The sequence below is a fragment of the Colossoma macropomum genome, unplaced genomic scaffold (genome assembly GCF_904425465.1).
Source record: "Colossoma macropomum unplaced genomic scaffold, Colossoma_macropomum, whole genome shotgun sequence".
Taxonomy (NCBI): domain Eukaryota; kingdom Metazoa; phylum Chordata; class Actinopteri; order Characiformes; family Serrasalmidae; genus Colossoma; species Colossoma macropomum.
In genome coordinates, this window is record NW_023494796.1 from 26748603 (window position 1) to 26763769 (window position 15167).

The 15167-nt window shown below is 38.9% G+C and overlaps 1 protein-coding gene across 1 annotated transcript in view; it reads left to right on the top strand.

Moving 5' to 3' along the window:
- The window catches only part of LOC118816675 (receptor-type tyrosine-protein phosphatase delta-like), a 701473-nt gene that overhangs the window by 610190 nt on the left and 76116 nt on the right, over nt 1-15167 (top strand). The window contains exons 22-29 of the mRNA XM_036583195.1: nt 709-1014; nt 1916-2109; nt 5025-5051; nt 7035-7152; nt 9088-9675; nt 10102-10202; nt 10489-10745; nt 12286-12379. Of these exons, the coding sequence (XP_036439088.1) occupies nt 709-1014; nt 1916-2109; nt 5025-5051; nt 7035-7152; nt 9088-9675; nt 10102-10202; nt 10489-10745; nt 12286-12379 (1685 nt within the window). The remainder of the gene's footprint in view (nt 1-708; nt 1015-1915; nt 2110-5024; nt 5052-7034; nt 7153-9087; nt 9676-10101; nt 10203-10488; nt 10746-12285; nt 12380-15167) is intronic.

The following is a 15167-nucleotide window of genomic DNA, read 5'->3' on the forward strand; positions in this document are numbered from 1 at the left end:
TTTCTTGGATTGATCAGGCTTTTACCTCAAACCAACAGGCATCGGAAAGGTTGGTGAGCAATGCAACATTTTTCAATTCTAGTAGAGCTGACACATCAACCTTTACATTTTTGGATTGATGGTAACTGCTTGGAGAAAAAACGTTTAAAATGTTTTATTTAAATATAGAGTCCTCTGTAGGTTTTAGGGCTGAAGATAAAAGTAAGGTTCAGGGGCATCAACTAGTGAGTAAATAGTTAGCTTTTCCCAGGTAGGTTTTATGTTGTGAAGGTTTCTTTTTACCACTCTTGCCTCGCCATACATATACTGTGTTTGTGAGTTTATTCTGTTGATCTCCATTAAAAAAGTCTTTGACATTTCTTGCCATTTCCTTATATGTGATGCTTCATTTACGTTAATGACCATTTTCTTTGAAACTTTTAGTTCTGCTCCATGTGATTCGTCCTCATTTTTTGTCCTTTTATGTTTCCCTTTTTCTTTCTTTTGTGTTTGTGTTGTCCACCATCATCACCATCACCACCACCACCACCACCACCACCATCACCATATTCATTTCAACCACAAAAACAAAACTAAAAACAAAAATCCTGCAACCACAACCCCCCTATGAACCCCTTAATGGAAACCAATACAACTCAAACGGTCAAAACAACCCTTATAAATCAAACGGCAACTTCCTGTCCCTTTCGAAAACGATCCACCAATCAGAGCCCTCTGCACCGCCTCAGGAAGTCACATGTTCTAGCCCAAGTTCCACCAATATTCTGGTAAGTTGGAAGCCGCCACCTGTGGAGCTTCAAAACGGGATCATTACCAAATACACAATTCAGTACGTCGCCACAGAAGGAGAGGACACATCTTTACAGCAGATTTCGGAAATTCCTCCGGAAAATTCCCAGTACCTCTTGGAAAACTTGGAAAAATGGACGGAATATCGCATCACAGTGACTGCCCATACGGATGTCGGACCTGGGCCTGAAAGCTTGCCACAGCTCATCCGAACAGAGGAGGATGGTATGTTTTTTCGCCACAAAAAAACTGTTCTGACCCCTTTGCTAATCTTTCCCCCTCGTCCCTCAAATTCTTCTGGCTTCATGATCCTGCTTTTGACAGACTTTTGTCCGAACTCCTTAGTCCCTCCTTTCTCCCTTTGTTTGTGGCAAAAAAAAAGTTATTTGTAGATTAATCCCACTAACCTGGATTTTTTGTGATGCCTCTGCTTGCTGTACTACTTCTTAATTTTTGGATTTTTTTTTTTAAACTTTTTTTTTTTTGGATTTTTGCTGGTAAGCCAATTTCAACAATTATATGGCATTTCTTTCCTCGTACCCCAGGCCTAAAACTTCCACCACTCCCAACTGTCTCTTTTTACTTTTTTTTTTAATAAAGCATTTATACATTTTTAATTTTTTAAAAACAAAAATTAACAATAAAGCTGCTGATCCTTTTACTTTTTTCCAAAACACAAAAGAAATAAATGGACAGTGGGAAGCACAAAAATAAAGGAAGTCTTTTTTCACCAATGGCCCATACAACCTTTTTTTTCTATATTTCAATTTTTTTATTTATTTTTTTCTATGCATCCTAGCCAAACTCTTTCTGGGTGCTTCAAAGTTTTGAAGGACCTGCTTTGGCTAATTTTTGTACATTTTTTCCATATTTTGAATCCACTAAATCCATTTTTTTATGTCTTGCAAAAAATAAGGTCACCTATGCGACCTGTTTTTGGGGGTTGTTTTAATTTTTACTTGCCATTGTTGAAATATCAGTGTCATGCACTTGTTAACAGTTTGCTGCTGCCCTTTTGTAGATTTTTAATCGGTCCACCATCTTGTTGATGGGAGTTGTCCAGTCAGGGGGAAGGGGTCCGCTATAATGTTGACGTTTTTGTTTTTTTATCCCATGATTCCTTCAGTGCCCAGTGGCCCGCCTCGTAAAGTCGAGGTGGAGGCTGTCAACTCCTCATCTGTTAAAGTGCTGTGGCGATCGCCGGTGCCCAACAGACAACACGGGCAAATTCGCGGCTACCAGGTGCATTATGTCAGGATGTTTAATGGGGAACCGATGGGCCATCCTGTCATCAAGGACATCCTGATTGATGATGCTCAGGTAAGCACACACCTGCACAGTCCTCTGTATACCAGATGAAATCTTTCCCAGCGTTCACCATTTGAAAGTTTGAGGGCGCATAGCTTTACAAACTGCTTTTAACACAAATCAGCATGTTTTCAGTAAATCACAATATTAAATAAGCAATCTACATATTTAGCCTACATATTTAGTTTTACTACATGTTTTTTCTGTGCATAATGCCACAGCCTACACATTTTATGTCCTTGTTCAGATGTCAGTACCCAAGTCTTTCTGGTTTATAAACAACCTTTGAGCTAAAAGTGTTTCTGTATAATGTCACTTGTATCTAAACCTTGTCTGTCATTTTTTACATAGGTTAAAATGATAGCTCCCTTCATATTGTGTCAAAATTTCATAACACATGGACCAAAAGAAATGCTCTAAAATGGCCTAAAATAAAATTCTTTTACATTAACATAAAAAGTTTCTCCTTCTGCTGTAAAGTTTCTTTTTTGGAGATACAAGGTTTTGTTCCAACAGCAACAATATGTGCTTTTGACAATAATTTGGAAAAGAAAACTGTCAAAATATTAGTAAGTTAGTAAGTTGAATTAGGAAACATATTTAAAGCATGTTGACAAAACAGAGCACGGCCGATACATCGGATATAATATCAAGCCTATAATATCAGCTGATGTTGACGACACGCAGTTTTATTGACTTCTGCAATTAATGCACCATAGTTTCCCACTTTTATCATCATACATAGTTGAGATGCAAACCTCTGAATGCATGACAGCAATACAGGCTGGACTGCTAAATCTAAAGACAAAACACCATCGTGGATACAGTAACAAAAACATATCAAATGTACCCTGACCTCACCTTTGATGCAAGAAACAAACTGATAATAAATAAGAAAAAAAATGATAATTAACAGAAATAATTTCTGCTGTTTATTTGACTTGAAAGCACCTGAATCCTGTAAATTTTTTTCTGTTCTGACTGGCGGCCCTCATTCATAAGCAAGGTGTCGCCAGCATCAATTTCAGAATGGATACATTTACAAAAAAACAATAAAGTTGGTAAGATGAAAGATTAAATATTTTGTGTTACTGTACTATTTTCTTTAAATACAGGTCAAAGTGAATGTACAAATCACTGCTTTCTGTTTTAATTGGCATTTCACATACTGTCCCAACTGTTTGGAATTGAGATTTGTAAATAAGAACCCCTGCTCTTCTTGAACTTGAAGCTCAGTGCTGAAGCTAAATATACTTAAGGGATTAGAACAAGGCTGCTTTATTATTACTAAACCTTTACAGGAATGTCTTTCTTACTTCATTGAGAAATAACAATAGATTAATTGATGCATTAATTTAAAAAGTAATTTCCATTGAATCTGTGAGTCATTTTGCCTCAACAGAAAAAGTTAGCAGTTAGCAGTTAACTCACTAAGTCTGTTAATGTTGCAACTAGATATATTCAGGCTACAGTAACTGCAGTGGAGAAGATAAAATAGCATATGTGGAAAGGGTGAAAATGGAAAATGGAAATTGGAATCCCCTCATCTTAGACGGATATGGTTAATAATAGTAGTGACATTAATGCCGATGAATTTTTCCATCACACATATACCCGCATGACATGTACATGATTATATGGCTTTAAATTAGAAAGTGGGAATAGTGATGAAATCTGCCTGCATGGCTACACATCCATCTAGAGGAGTTGCTGCAGGTTTTTCTGTGACTAAATGTGTGCGTATATGTTACATTCTAACGTAATGCTAACATAATGGAGTCTATTCATCACTACTTATGAACTGTCATCTAGCTATTTTACACTGCAAAAAATAATATCTTAGCCAGCCAAATCACCTTAAATCTAGCTGATATATCCAATATCGCTCATGTTGAGATTGTTGTAAGAATACTATTCTTATTCAACCTATTTTTAGACATTTTTACTTGCTTTAAGTGACTTTAGTGAAAAACAATACAAAATATTAGATGTATTAACTAGATGCAAGGTGATTTCACTGGCCAATATGTCATTTTCTGCAATGTACAGTATGTGCAAAATTCAAAGACCACTTGTAATTTATTTAATTTCCAGTCAAAAGTGCAAGTTATTCATTTTTTAGGAAAACAAGCAGAAAACAAAGTACACAGAAGTCTCAACAGCTAAACATAATAGCAGATTTTTCAGTTTTTCGTGTTTCCACTCTTTACATTTATTACAGCTTCCATTCTTTTCAGAAGATACACTTTCAGTTTTTTAAACAAATCTCCAGGAATATTTTTCATGCCTCCAAAGTTCAGTCTTAGAAGTTGGTTACATTACAAATTGAGACTCATTGATCGAACCTGTAAAACCTTCCACATCTCAAATGTCCAGTGTTCTGGTGCAAATGTTCATTTTTCTGTTTCCTTTTCTCAGTAAGAGCTTCTTGTCAGCTACACATCCTTTCAGACTCATAGTGTTGAGTGTCTTCTCACAGTGGAAGGATGGACAGAAACACCTGTGGATGTTTTCAGATCTGAATCCAGAGTGGAGCTTGATTTTTTCCTCTCTCTCAAAAATGAAAGCTTTAAGTACCGTTTATCTGATGGGGACAGTCTTGTTGGTATACGAGGTTTTACATAGTTGTTAAAAGTCATAATTTCTCTTTTTTTTGAAACACCTGTTTTTAACTTCTCAGAAGTATCTCCAGAAAATGAATGTCTTGTACTTAATGGCTGTTTTGACTGGAAATTTAAGAAATGAAGGTCTCTGACTTTGGCACACTCTTCCCTACAAAGTCTGATAGGATATCATGTGTATACATTTGTCCTGTTTCCCCCACCCTATCTCTGCATGAGTGGGTATTTTTTTCTTGTAACTTAGCTTGTAACTTAGTTTCTGTTGTTTTTCTTCCTTATCTTCCAACCCCCTCGCATCTAAAACAGTGGGAGTATGATGATTCGACTGAATATGTGAGTAAAGATGAAAGTGTGTCTGAGAGTAAATCCTGTTTACTCCCACACCTCTTCATAACTAGCATGCGCTTCAGTGTGTGGCTTAACCGTTAACGTCATTCAGATAAAAGCTAGCTCAAAGGCACACATAAAAGCATAGCTGATATTACTTATTTGTGTGCTGATGTAGCACTTTTTATGAGTTCATGTAGGTAGACAGAGAATCTTTGGTAACACTTTACTTGAACCCTGCTACACGACATCAACATAAACGTGCCATGAACATGTCATATGCTGTCATTATGTCCAGTAATGTAATAGCATCATGTTACCATCACTGGTAAATGTTATGACAGATATCATAATGTTTGATGAGTAAACAGCAATAATTAGCATGTGACATAAGCCATCATGACATCAAACATTATGACAAGTTCAGGAAAATTACTGGTTACATAACACTGTTATATTACTGTACAAAATTTGTCCTTACTCATGACACCATATGACATCTGCCTTGACATATTTATGATGTGGTTATGTCACTGTTATGTAGCACGGCTCAGTTGTTACCGAATCTATAGTGAACACAATACAACTACGTACAACCCATATGGGTGGTTTGTTATAGTAAATGGCATATTTTTTATATTGTATTATTAAATAGTGTTTGTCTTTGTCGGGACAAAAAAAATCTCCATTTTTGTAGTTTTTTTTTCTTGTTTACTTAAATTATTTGTATTTGAAAACATTATGTGAAAATTTCATGATGAATAGAGAAATAGAAATGGTCCATAATTATGGTCCAAAAATCTTTTTACATTAATTACCATTCAAAGTTAAGAATGTTTTTTCCTTTTCCGTTTCTATATGTTGGAGAAGTTTTGTTCTGACAGTGACAATTTATATATTTTATATAATGTTTTTACTTTCTAAGTTTTTTAAATTTTTATGTGTTTTCATGTTCCTGATTCCTGTCGATGCCCCAGCCCACAAATCTGTTCTTTCATAGCAACTGTTGCTAGGCTGGACAAGCTTTACAGAACATTGTGAAAAAATCCCCTTTAAACTAATGAGACACTAGCACACTTTATTTAGAGTCACTACATAATTCCGCATTCCAGTTTGCTGGGGGCTCCCAGATGGTGCAAATATCTAAGCCAAGATCACAAGTTTACGTGTGCAGGAGTCCAAAAGGAAGGATGTGTTAGCCTTTACCCTGCCTGCTTGGTAGCTGCCTCATAAATTCCTGTAGTTTTTGCTCTTTTAATGTTCAGAGTGCAATCAGTAACACAAGCAAGGCAGGCTAGCTTGGGAAATGTATTTGGGGTCAAATCGGGGTACATTCACATCATTTGGCAGACGCTCTTATCCAGAGCGACTTACAATTTGATCATTTTACACAGGTAGTCTTGCCCAAGGACTCTTAATGGTATAGTGCTTGCCCAGGCAGGGAATTGAACCCCAGCCTACAGCATAGAAGGCAGAGGTGTTACCCACTACACTATAGCAATGCTATCATTACCTAACAGAACTGTATTTCTCCTGTATTTCTCTTGTTTCTCATTTGCTGCACACAATGTGTTCCTACATCTACATGCTTAATAAGAGGGACTTGTCAGTCATGCAAACTTATGTTACATCTGTGTGCAAGCAAGAGGCTTTCCCTCCGTTGGACAGTGTTGCCCAAGCGCACTTCATCCACTGCTTTAAGCTCCACCTTCATGATATGTTGAATTGGTTTAGAAATTTTGGTCTCAGTTTGTTCCCACCCAAAACTTCTCAAGGTTGTGCCCAGACATTTTTGAGTTCATGTCTGCTCCCAGAAGACTACACTCTGTAAAGCTTGCTTTCTTAGCAGCAGTAGCTATGAAAAACGCATTTGTGGACAGTTCAGTGGTCCTTGTGTACTTTACACTATGGAGTTTCATGTTAGCATGCTTTTGCCTGGTTTTACTTTAACTTTTTAGGTTTTAAAACAACCATCTTTTTGGCCTTCAGGAAATGGTCCTGACCGATTTGCAGGCAGAAACCACATACTCAGTTACAGTGGCTGCCTACACCACAAAGGGTGACGGAGCTCGCAGTAAACCAAAGCTGGTCACCACCATGGGTGCAGGTAGGAGTCTTTTAGCTCTCTGTTTTCTCTTTCTTATATGATTTCCTGTGAAAAAAAGACCAGCATGCCATGCACCTACAGCTTGCATGCCAGCAAGAATGAAACCTTTCCCCCTTTCACCTATTAAAAGTGAATGCAAGTAATTGCCCTTTCAATTATAACAGCGATTGTAATTCTGCTCACTTACCGATTTGACTTTGAAATGCTGGCAGGGGTTAAGGAAATAATAGAGAAATGTGTCAGGAGAGTGGCGAAAAAAAGACTTTAACAAATGAATAGAATGCTTCACAACCTCTCTATTTTTCCGTTGAAAGACTTAAAATACACAATCAGACAGTATTTCTGCTGTTGTACCACTAATGGCGCTGCCATTCAGAGCTCTAAATGATCCCAGATTATCCCTGCTGTTATTCCTTAATAGCAATGCTTAATAGCTGATTGTATCTAAGGATTTGTCCAACTTTTACCAAATGTATAAAGGCTCCACATGTAAAGCCTTTATGTACCAAAATAATCATCTGAAGTCTTTCTTACTTAAACACTACAAAAGTGGCATATTAGCCATTGACAACATTTTAAATCTAGTCAATATTTGTAATATTTCTTATGAAATTGTTGTAAGAATGTTGTAAGATCATTTAGCTTTTTTTCTTATTCTGTCTGGCAGATATTTTACTTGTTTTAAGCATAAATACTTGAAATAAGCAAAACTGTCTGCATTATGTCTCAAAACAAGTAAAATGATCTGCCAATGGAATAAGACATTTTCACTAAATTACTTAAAACAATTTTTTAAAACAAGTAAAAATGAAATAATCTATAAATAAGTAAATAATCTCAGAAAATTCTTGTGACAGTCTCATAATGAGAAATGTTAGATCTACGAACTAGATTTAGGATGTTTTTGCATGCTAAGATATAATAGTTTTGTAGTGAAGGGGTAGGGGAGAGTGTTATGCTAACATTTATGTTAACATTTTGTTTTTTGCTAAATAAAGATATTTGAACAATATGAATTGTTTTCTACACAAGAAACTGCCACTTCATGCCACCCCCAGCCCAGTGCTCCTTAAATTCACTTAATGAGCAAGGACCACCAGAACCTTTTTCATTTTGCTGGCTAGGTAGTCGCTGGATGGCAGTGAATTGTGATTGGCTGGCATAATCATTTAAATTTAATAATGTTTAAAAACAGCTAGCATTTTTAAACATATAAAATGTTTTAGGCATTGCTGAAGTACATTTAATAAACTTACAAAAAAAAGGTTTAATACAGATAGCTCTGACCTTCTGAAATTTGAATATTGTCTGTGGACCCCTTAGTACCCCCATGCGGCCCCCCAGGGGTGTCATGGCCCCCACTTTGAGAATGTCTACTCTAATTTACCTTGTGTGAACTTGTGCCTCACTGTATTCTTCTGTACAGTTTTGTTATAGAAGAGGGAAATGGTCTGTTATTGTAACTTAGAAATCTAAGAATGTTTGCTTATTCTTTCAAATGATATTAATTTGTTTGTTTATTTATAGCTTTTATGTACTAAAGTAATAATTAACTGGCATTTTCACTTGAAGTGGTACTGTATTGTCATGGTCATAAGAAAAGGAAAGACTTAAAACTCCGATCTCTAAAATGATAACTTTATTGGAGAAGGAAAAAAGTTTAACATGCGCTAATGTAACAAGTAACATAACAAGATTTTATTCGAAGTAATTTTGGACCATTTCTATGGGTGCATTCATCATGAAACACTTACACAAGGTAAAGGACCGCTTGTGTTTTCATAGAGTGTGAAAAAGTAAAAAAGAAAATGAAAGGTTTTTGAGGTTTTCTTTTGACAGCAGCCATCATTTGACCTCAGCTGTTTCTGTTTGGGAATTTATTACATTGCCTGCATTGCCTACAGTCATCATTACCTTCTTTCTTGTTTTTGCCAGTCCCAGAGAAACCTCGTCTTATGGTCAGTCCCACTAACATGGGCACGGCCTTGCTGCAGTGGCACCCTCCCCCGAATACTCACGGCCCACTCCAGGGCTACCGGCTCCGCTTCGGACGCAAAGATGTGGAGCCTCTGACAGTCATAGAGTTCCCAGAACGTGAGAACCACTACACTACCAAAGAAATCCACAAAGGAGCGTCCTATACTTTCCGCCTCTCAGCACGCAACAAGGTGGGCTTTGGTGAGGAAACGGTTAAGGAGATCACTACGGCCGAGGACACGCCCTCCGGTTTCCCACAAGGCATTGTGGCCGAAAGTGCCACCACCACGACCATTCAGGTCAGCTGGCAGCCCGTATTGCTAGCAGAGCGTAACGGAGTCATTATCAAGTACGCCCTTCAGTACAAAGACATCAACAGTCCCCGGAGTCCCTCCGAACTCTTCATCGCTGCCCCAGAGTCCACCGTAATCCTGGACGGCCTTAAAGCAGACACTACTTACGATATCAAAATGTGTGCCTTCACCAGCAAGGGTCCTGGGCCTTATAGCCCTAGCATCCAGTTCAGAACACAACCTCTGGATCAAGGTAGGAGGCCCACCCCAACCCCTCCAAAACCCCCCAAATCAACCTCCAAACAACCAGCCTCTTCTTCCAACCTTGTTCAACCTTACCCCAACAGCAAGCAAGTGGCGGGTTTCGGAAGGGATGTGGAAGCTAGCGTTCCGGGATTAGCCTGGGGTTAGCCCCGATCATAGGTTCTTAATGTGAGATTGTAGTTAGTATCTCCACAAGGAAAGCCTAGAAGTTGGTAAGCAAATGGTAATTTCCAGGTAAACAAAGGTAAGACAAAGGTATTGCGCTAGCCCTCTTTAAGCCGTGCTGTAGAAGAGAAAAATGTTACCCAAGGTAAGGCCGTAACGTTTGGCCACTACTCTAAAAGGAGTAGAGAGTAAGAGAATGGTTCTGTGTCGGCCATGTTTGTCTAAATCATCTGCTCCACCTTTCTTTTAGCAGTGTTTGCAAAAAATTTTCACGTGAAAGCTGCCATGAAGACCTCTGTGCTGCTGACCTGGGAGATTCCAGACAACTACAACCCTGCGCAACCGTTCACAGTGAGAGAACTTCACAAAATTGCATTTTGGCATTTTCACAGCATGCAAGGTGTTATGCTAAAAATGTCTGAAATGCATTTTACTTATATTGAAGTTTGCTAGCTTTAATTAGTTTAACAGTTACGTATGTAGTGGCAATAAAGCCATTCTTGCTTACATTTGGGTCAGTTTGGCCTCAGTTTGTTGATGCTGTACTGATTAATAAGGTTGGTTAACCCGCAAGTATGCTAGAATTCTACAGAACTGAGGTGGCCACCCTAGGTGTGTTTAATCTTTTTCTTTGTAGATCCTGTATGATAATGGCCAAAGCGTAGAGGTGGATGGGAAACTGACCCAGAAGCTGATTACCAACCTGCAACCAGAGACGCAGTACTCTTTCCTCCTGACCAACCGAGGAAACAGCGCCGGTGGTCTGCAGCACCGTGTTTCCACCATGACTGCCCCAGACATCCTGCGCACCAAACCCTACTTGATTGGCAAGACCAACTCCGACGGCATGGTCACAGTGCAGCTGCCCTCTGTGCAGACCACAGAGAAAGTCAAGTGAGTGAGGGCAACAGAGCAAAAGCTCAATTAATACATACATAGAATATTAAAACTATCATTGCTATGTTAAAGGGAATTCCAGAGATTTAGCTGTTAATTGTAAACAGAGTCATTCAGAGTGGTGTGATATGAAATGGTTCATTGTAGAGAAACCAACTCAGATTTCTTTATAGTGGTGGTGATAGGAACCAGGGGTTGCAATGTCTACAACACAAATACAGCATTTTATTTACTATCCAAAACCACCAGTGACCCTACACGTTTTATATGTAATGTTGATGATAGTAAAATAGTGGAAGCCAAAATCTTATCTCAAAACTAACGTCTCAGGCATCAGGCAGCACATTCATTACATTTCATGTAATAGCTTTTGTGACATCTGGTTCCTGTCACCACTACTGTGAACAATTCTGACTTGCTCAATTTCTCTAGAACAGAGCATTTCACACCAAACCACTCTGAACGACTTTGTTTAGATCTTAACCTTTTATTGGGCAGTAATTTTGAAAAATTGGTAGAATTCCCCTTACAAGTATTACGTCTTCTTTTCGGTGAAGGTTGGTTGATAAATGTGTCCTTCAATGTTGAAAACTTTGTATTATTAGCTTATTTTAAACTCAAGTTCCATAAGGCACGCTTGACACATAGTTCAATCAAATCATACAAAAATGTGAGGTACAGCACTTTAATTAAGCTTACAATTATTGTTTTAATGTTACATTTAACATTTATAGTGTGACTCTGTTGCTGGAAGCAGACAGTTGGGCTAACAGCTTAGCATCTCTCTCTCCAACTTCTGATCCCAAACTGCCTCTCTCCCTCTCTCTTCCTGCCTGTCTCTCTCTTGCTTTCTCTCTCTCTGGCTCTTTTCTCTGTCCATCTTTTTTTTTCTTTGATCCCTCCACTCTTTTCTCTTCCCTCTGCCAGGGCTTAAGCTAATTAGCCAGCCATTAGCCTCCCTCTCTGCTCCACTCTGCCTTCCTGGCTAGTGCTAGCAGCGTTATGTCCAACCCAGTCTCCCTAACCTTGGCATAGCCTTTATCTCCCTGCTTGTCCTCTTCGTGGGGAAACCCCTCTCATCTCTGCCAGACAGCAGACAGAGCCAGAACCCCTGCCCCCTTCTTCTCTAGGAGCTAACTGAGGTTTAGCGATGTTAAAAGCACTAATCGTTCTTCTGTGAGATCTTAGCGCAAGTGTAACAAAATAAACAGCCTGTGTTGGGCTGCTGGTGACATTCAGGCCCTTTTTATTTACTCTTTCTGTTGTCTTTTATCGAACGTGTTGTTTAATCCAGTGTTGTTTGAAGTGGATTAGGAAAAAGCTTGTGCATATTGATCGGCTAATCTCGGCGGACCGTGTGTTTCTATAAAGAAAGCCCTTGGTAGATAAGGAAAAGAAGAGTTCCTTCATGCTTCAACTGCCATGAATAAGTAAACACCTTCCTTAGCCAGCTAGAAAGGTTCTTGGTGGGGAAAAACAAGATAAACTTTAATACAAATCTAAAGGTCATGATTTAATTGTGATTTTCTGTCCGTAGGGGATACTACATTGTTGTTGTCCCTCTGAAGAAACAGCGGACAGGGAAGTTCGCCAAACCCTGGGACAGTCCAGATGAGATGAACCTGGAGGAGGTATGAAGAGTTTCGTTCTCACCAGAGCTATACAACATGATCAATGTCCTCTCTGTCCTAAACACTAACAAAGCTACCCAGATAACAAGAGGACACTCAGCCACTGTTGGCCCTCTGACGGGAAAGCTGGCAGCCCACTGACTTTTTGCTCAGCATTTTCCGGGCGACCCACCAGTGGTTACCAGAGTATTACACAAAATGTTACTTTTCATTGCTCATTTTTCTACTCATAGTTCAATTTACTTATTTTTCCAACATTTTCTTTTTTTACATTAGCATTTGTAAGCTAGTTTAGTAAACAATTTTAGCAGCAATGTGATAAACAAAGCCAATTGTACAGCTGTAACCACTCTAGCACGATGTCAGCACCCACATTTTCACAGCCTAGTTATAATTTTTTTCTCTCAATTGTTTGTCATCAAGCCAGTGGACCGATACATGCTATATATCTGAAGTGCAGTAGGTTCAGCCATGAGTAGGGCAAAAAACTAGTATTGCAATCATACTGCTACATGTTGCACTTGCAGTATGACTTGCAATGTTTTTATTACACATTCATCGGCTTGCATTATTTCAGTCATTTGATGGATCAGACTAATACCAAGAGTCATTAAAACACCCACAGAAACTCACACTGTGATTGGTTAGAGGTGCAATACAATAATTAAGAAATGGTATATTGATATAATAAAGTATATTGCAATTATATTGCTACATAGCGTGATTTTGATACACCTTGCAATAAGAAAGGTGGGCGTCTGGGCATCTTTCACCAGCACCAAGAACAATTTTGACTCTGTAAGTTTCTCAAGATGGAAGCATTTCACGACAAACCACTTTGAAGAACTTTGTTTACATCTTAACAGTTTAATTATGCAGAGCATAAAGTCACCTTTAAAACATCGGCCTGCATTGTTTTGTCCAAAAACATTTGCAGTAACTGTTTACTGAATCGTTTACCAAAGTAATGCACTGTTACTGGATCTTGAATACCATCAGAACATCAGCAGAAGCTATCTAGAACATGTAAAACTTTGACTGGCCAGGATTAGGACTGAGTAGCATTCAGAATGGTTTCATATCAATACAGAAACCCTGGCTTGCAAATTCCTGAAGGATGCAGTTCCTTTTTTTTAATTACAGACTGAAAGTGGGTGTGGCTTAAAGCAGAATTGAGTGTGAGGTGTCTAAAATGGGTATAACTACTTTAACAAGTTCTTACAAATACTTACTGACATTAATAACACACGTAGAGAGTAATTCAGATGTCCAATCAGCAGTCTAGATTTTGGGACAGGCATTCTTATTGGCTCAGTAACACTGGTAACACATACTGTATAGGTATTGAAATCCACAACTGAATGACATGGCAACCATGGGCTGGAAGTTAGGGAACCAGCCTTGTGACCGGAAGGTTGCCGGTTCGACCCAACTGCTCCCTGAGAAATACTCTGTGATACTGAGGTACTATGCTGTATTCAGGATGCTCTTAGCACACAATAACCAGGTTTGTGATTGGTTAGGTTGGCTCATTTGCATATTACAGCCTTCTGCAATTTCACTGTAGCATAGGCCACCATTGTGATAATGATGAACAGAGGATATAGTGGACTGTGCAGCCCTAATATGCACTGAAAAGTCCTGAAAAAGGTGAGAGCTTAGAAATCTCATGTTTTCCCACTACTTTCCGCCAGAAGTTTCACCAAAACAAGCAACATCAAAACTCCAATCTGAGCATTAGCGACAATGATGACAACACAGAAAAGTAGCTGCACTCAAGCTGCTGTGGAATGGCCATTCAGTCTGGCTTTAGAAAAGCAAGAGAGAGAGAGACAGAGAGAGGGAGGATGAGTTCAGCACTCTCAGCCCAGTCATTCCATCATTCCGCCTCTGCTGCCCACATTCTGTAGAGCAGCTAGCGCGGAGCTGCATTCATATGCAAATGGACCCTGATAGGCTAATGGACGCAGCGCTAGCGCTAACACCATAATGTGTTGCCTCTTCTTTTGAAGTGCAGACATTGATGATTAAGAGAGGGTGAATAGAGAGAGGGAGAGGCAGCGAGAGGAAGAGGGAGAGAGAGAGAGGGGAAATTTTATCACTGTAGCACACCGTGTTGCATTATTTTTTAGCCAGGGAAAATATTTGATGTGCTTGTTTACATAATGAAGAAGCGCAGAAAGCTTGAGAAAATGTAAAAGTAAGTGTTCTGATCTTGTCTAGTGTAGCATGAGCATCCGATATCAAGCAACAGCGCTAATTTGTGAGCTAGGAAACTTTAAAAGCATGCACCTGGGTGACAGGATCATATGTTAGCGCAGTCATGATAAATAACACTTAAGTGGCTTATTGCTTTTACAGAACTGGGCAACATAAAATATGATAAAATACACAAATTTTCAATACACCAGTTATTAGTCATAGTAATATAAGAAATGTAGTTCCTTTAGAGCCCATGTGTCAAACACAAGGCCTGCAGCCCAGATTAGGTCTGCCACACAGTCCTATCCAGCCTACAAAAGTGTTTATGTTAATATTAGCCTATTTCACAATGTGCTGCACTACCCAACTTGCACTGCAATGTAATGTGCTCTGACTCTCCTACCCCAACAACAGTCCATGGGACAGCGGTTACACCTCAATTCTACACAATTCCACACCAGTCATATCACAAAAAATGCATTTCAGCTGCAGTTCAACCAACATAAACACTTAACATTAGCTTAGCAATTGAGTCCAAGTCTTAATGCACTTGAAAGAAAGGATACCAGGTGTGTATTCCAAGCAA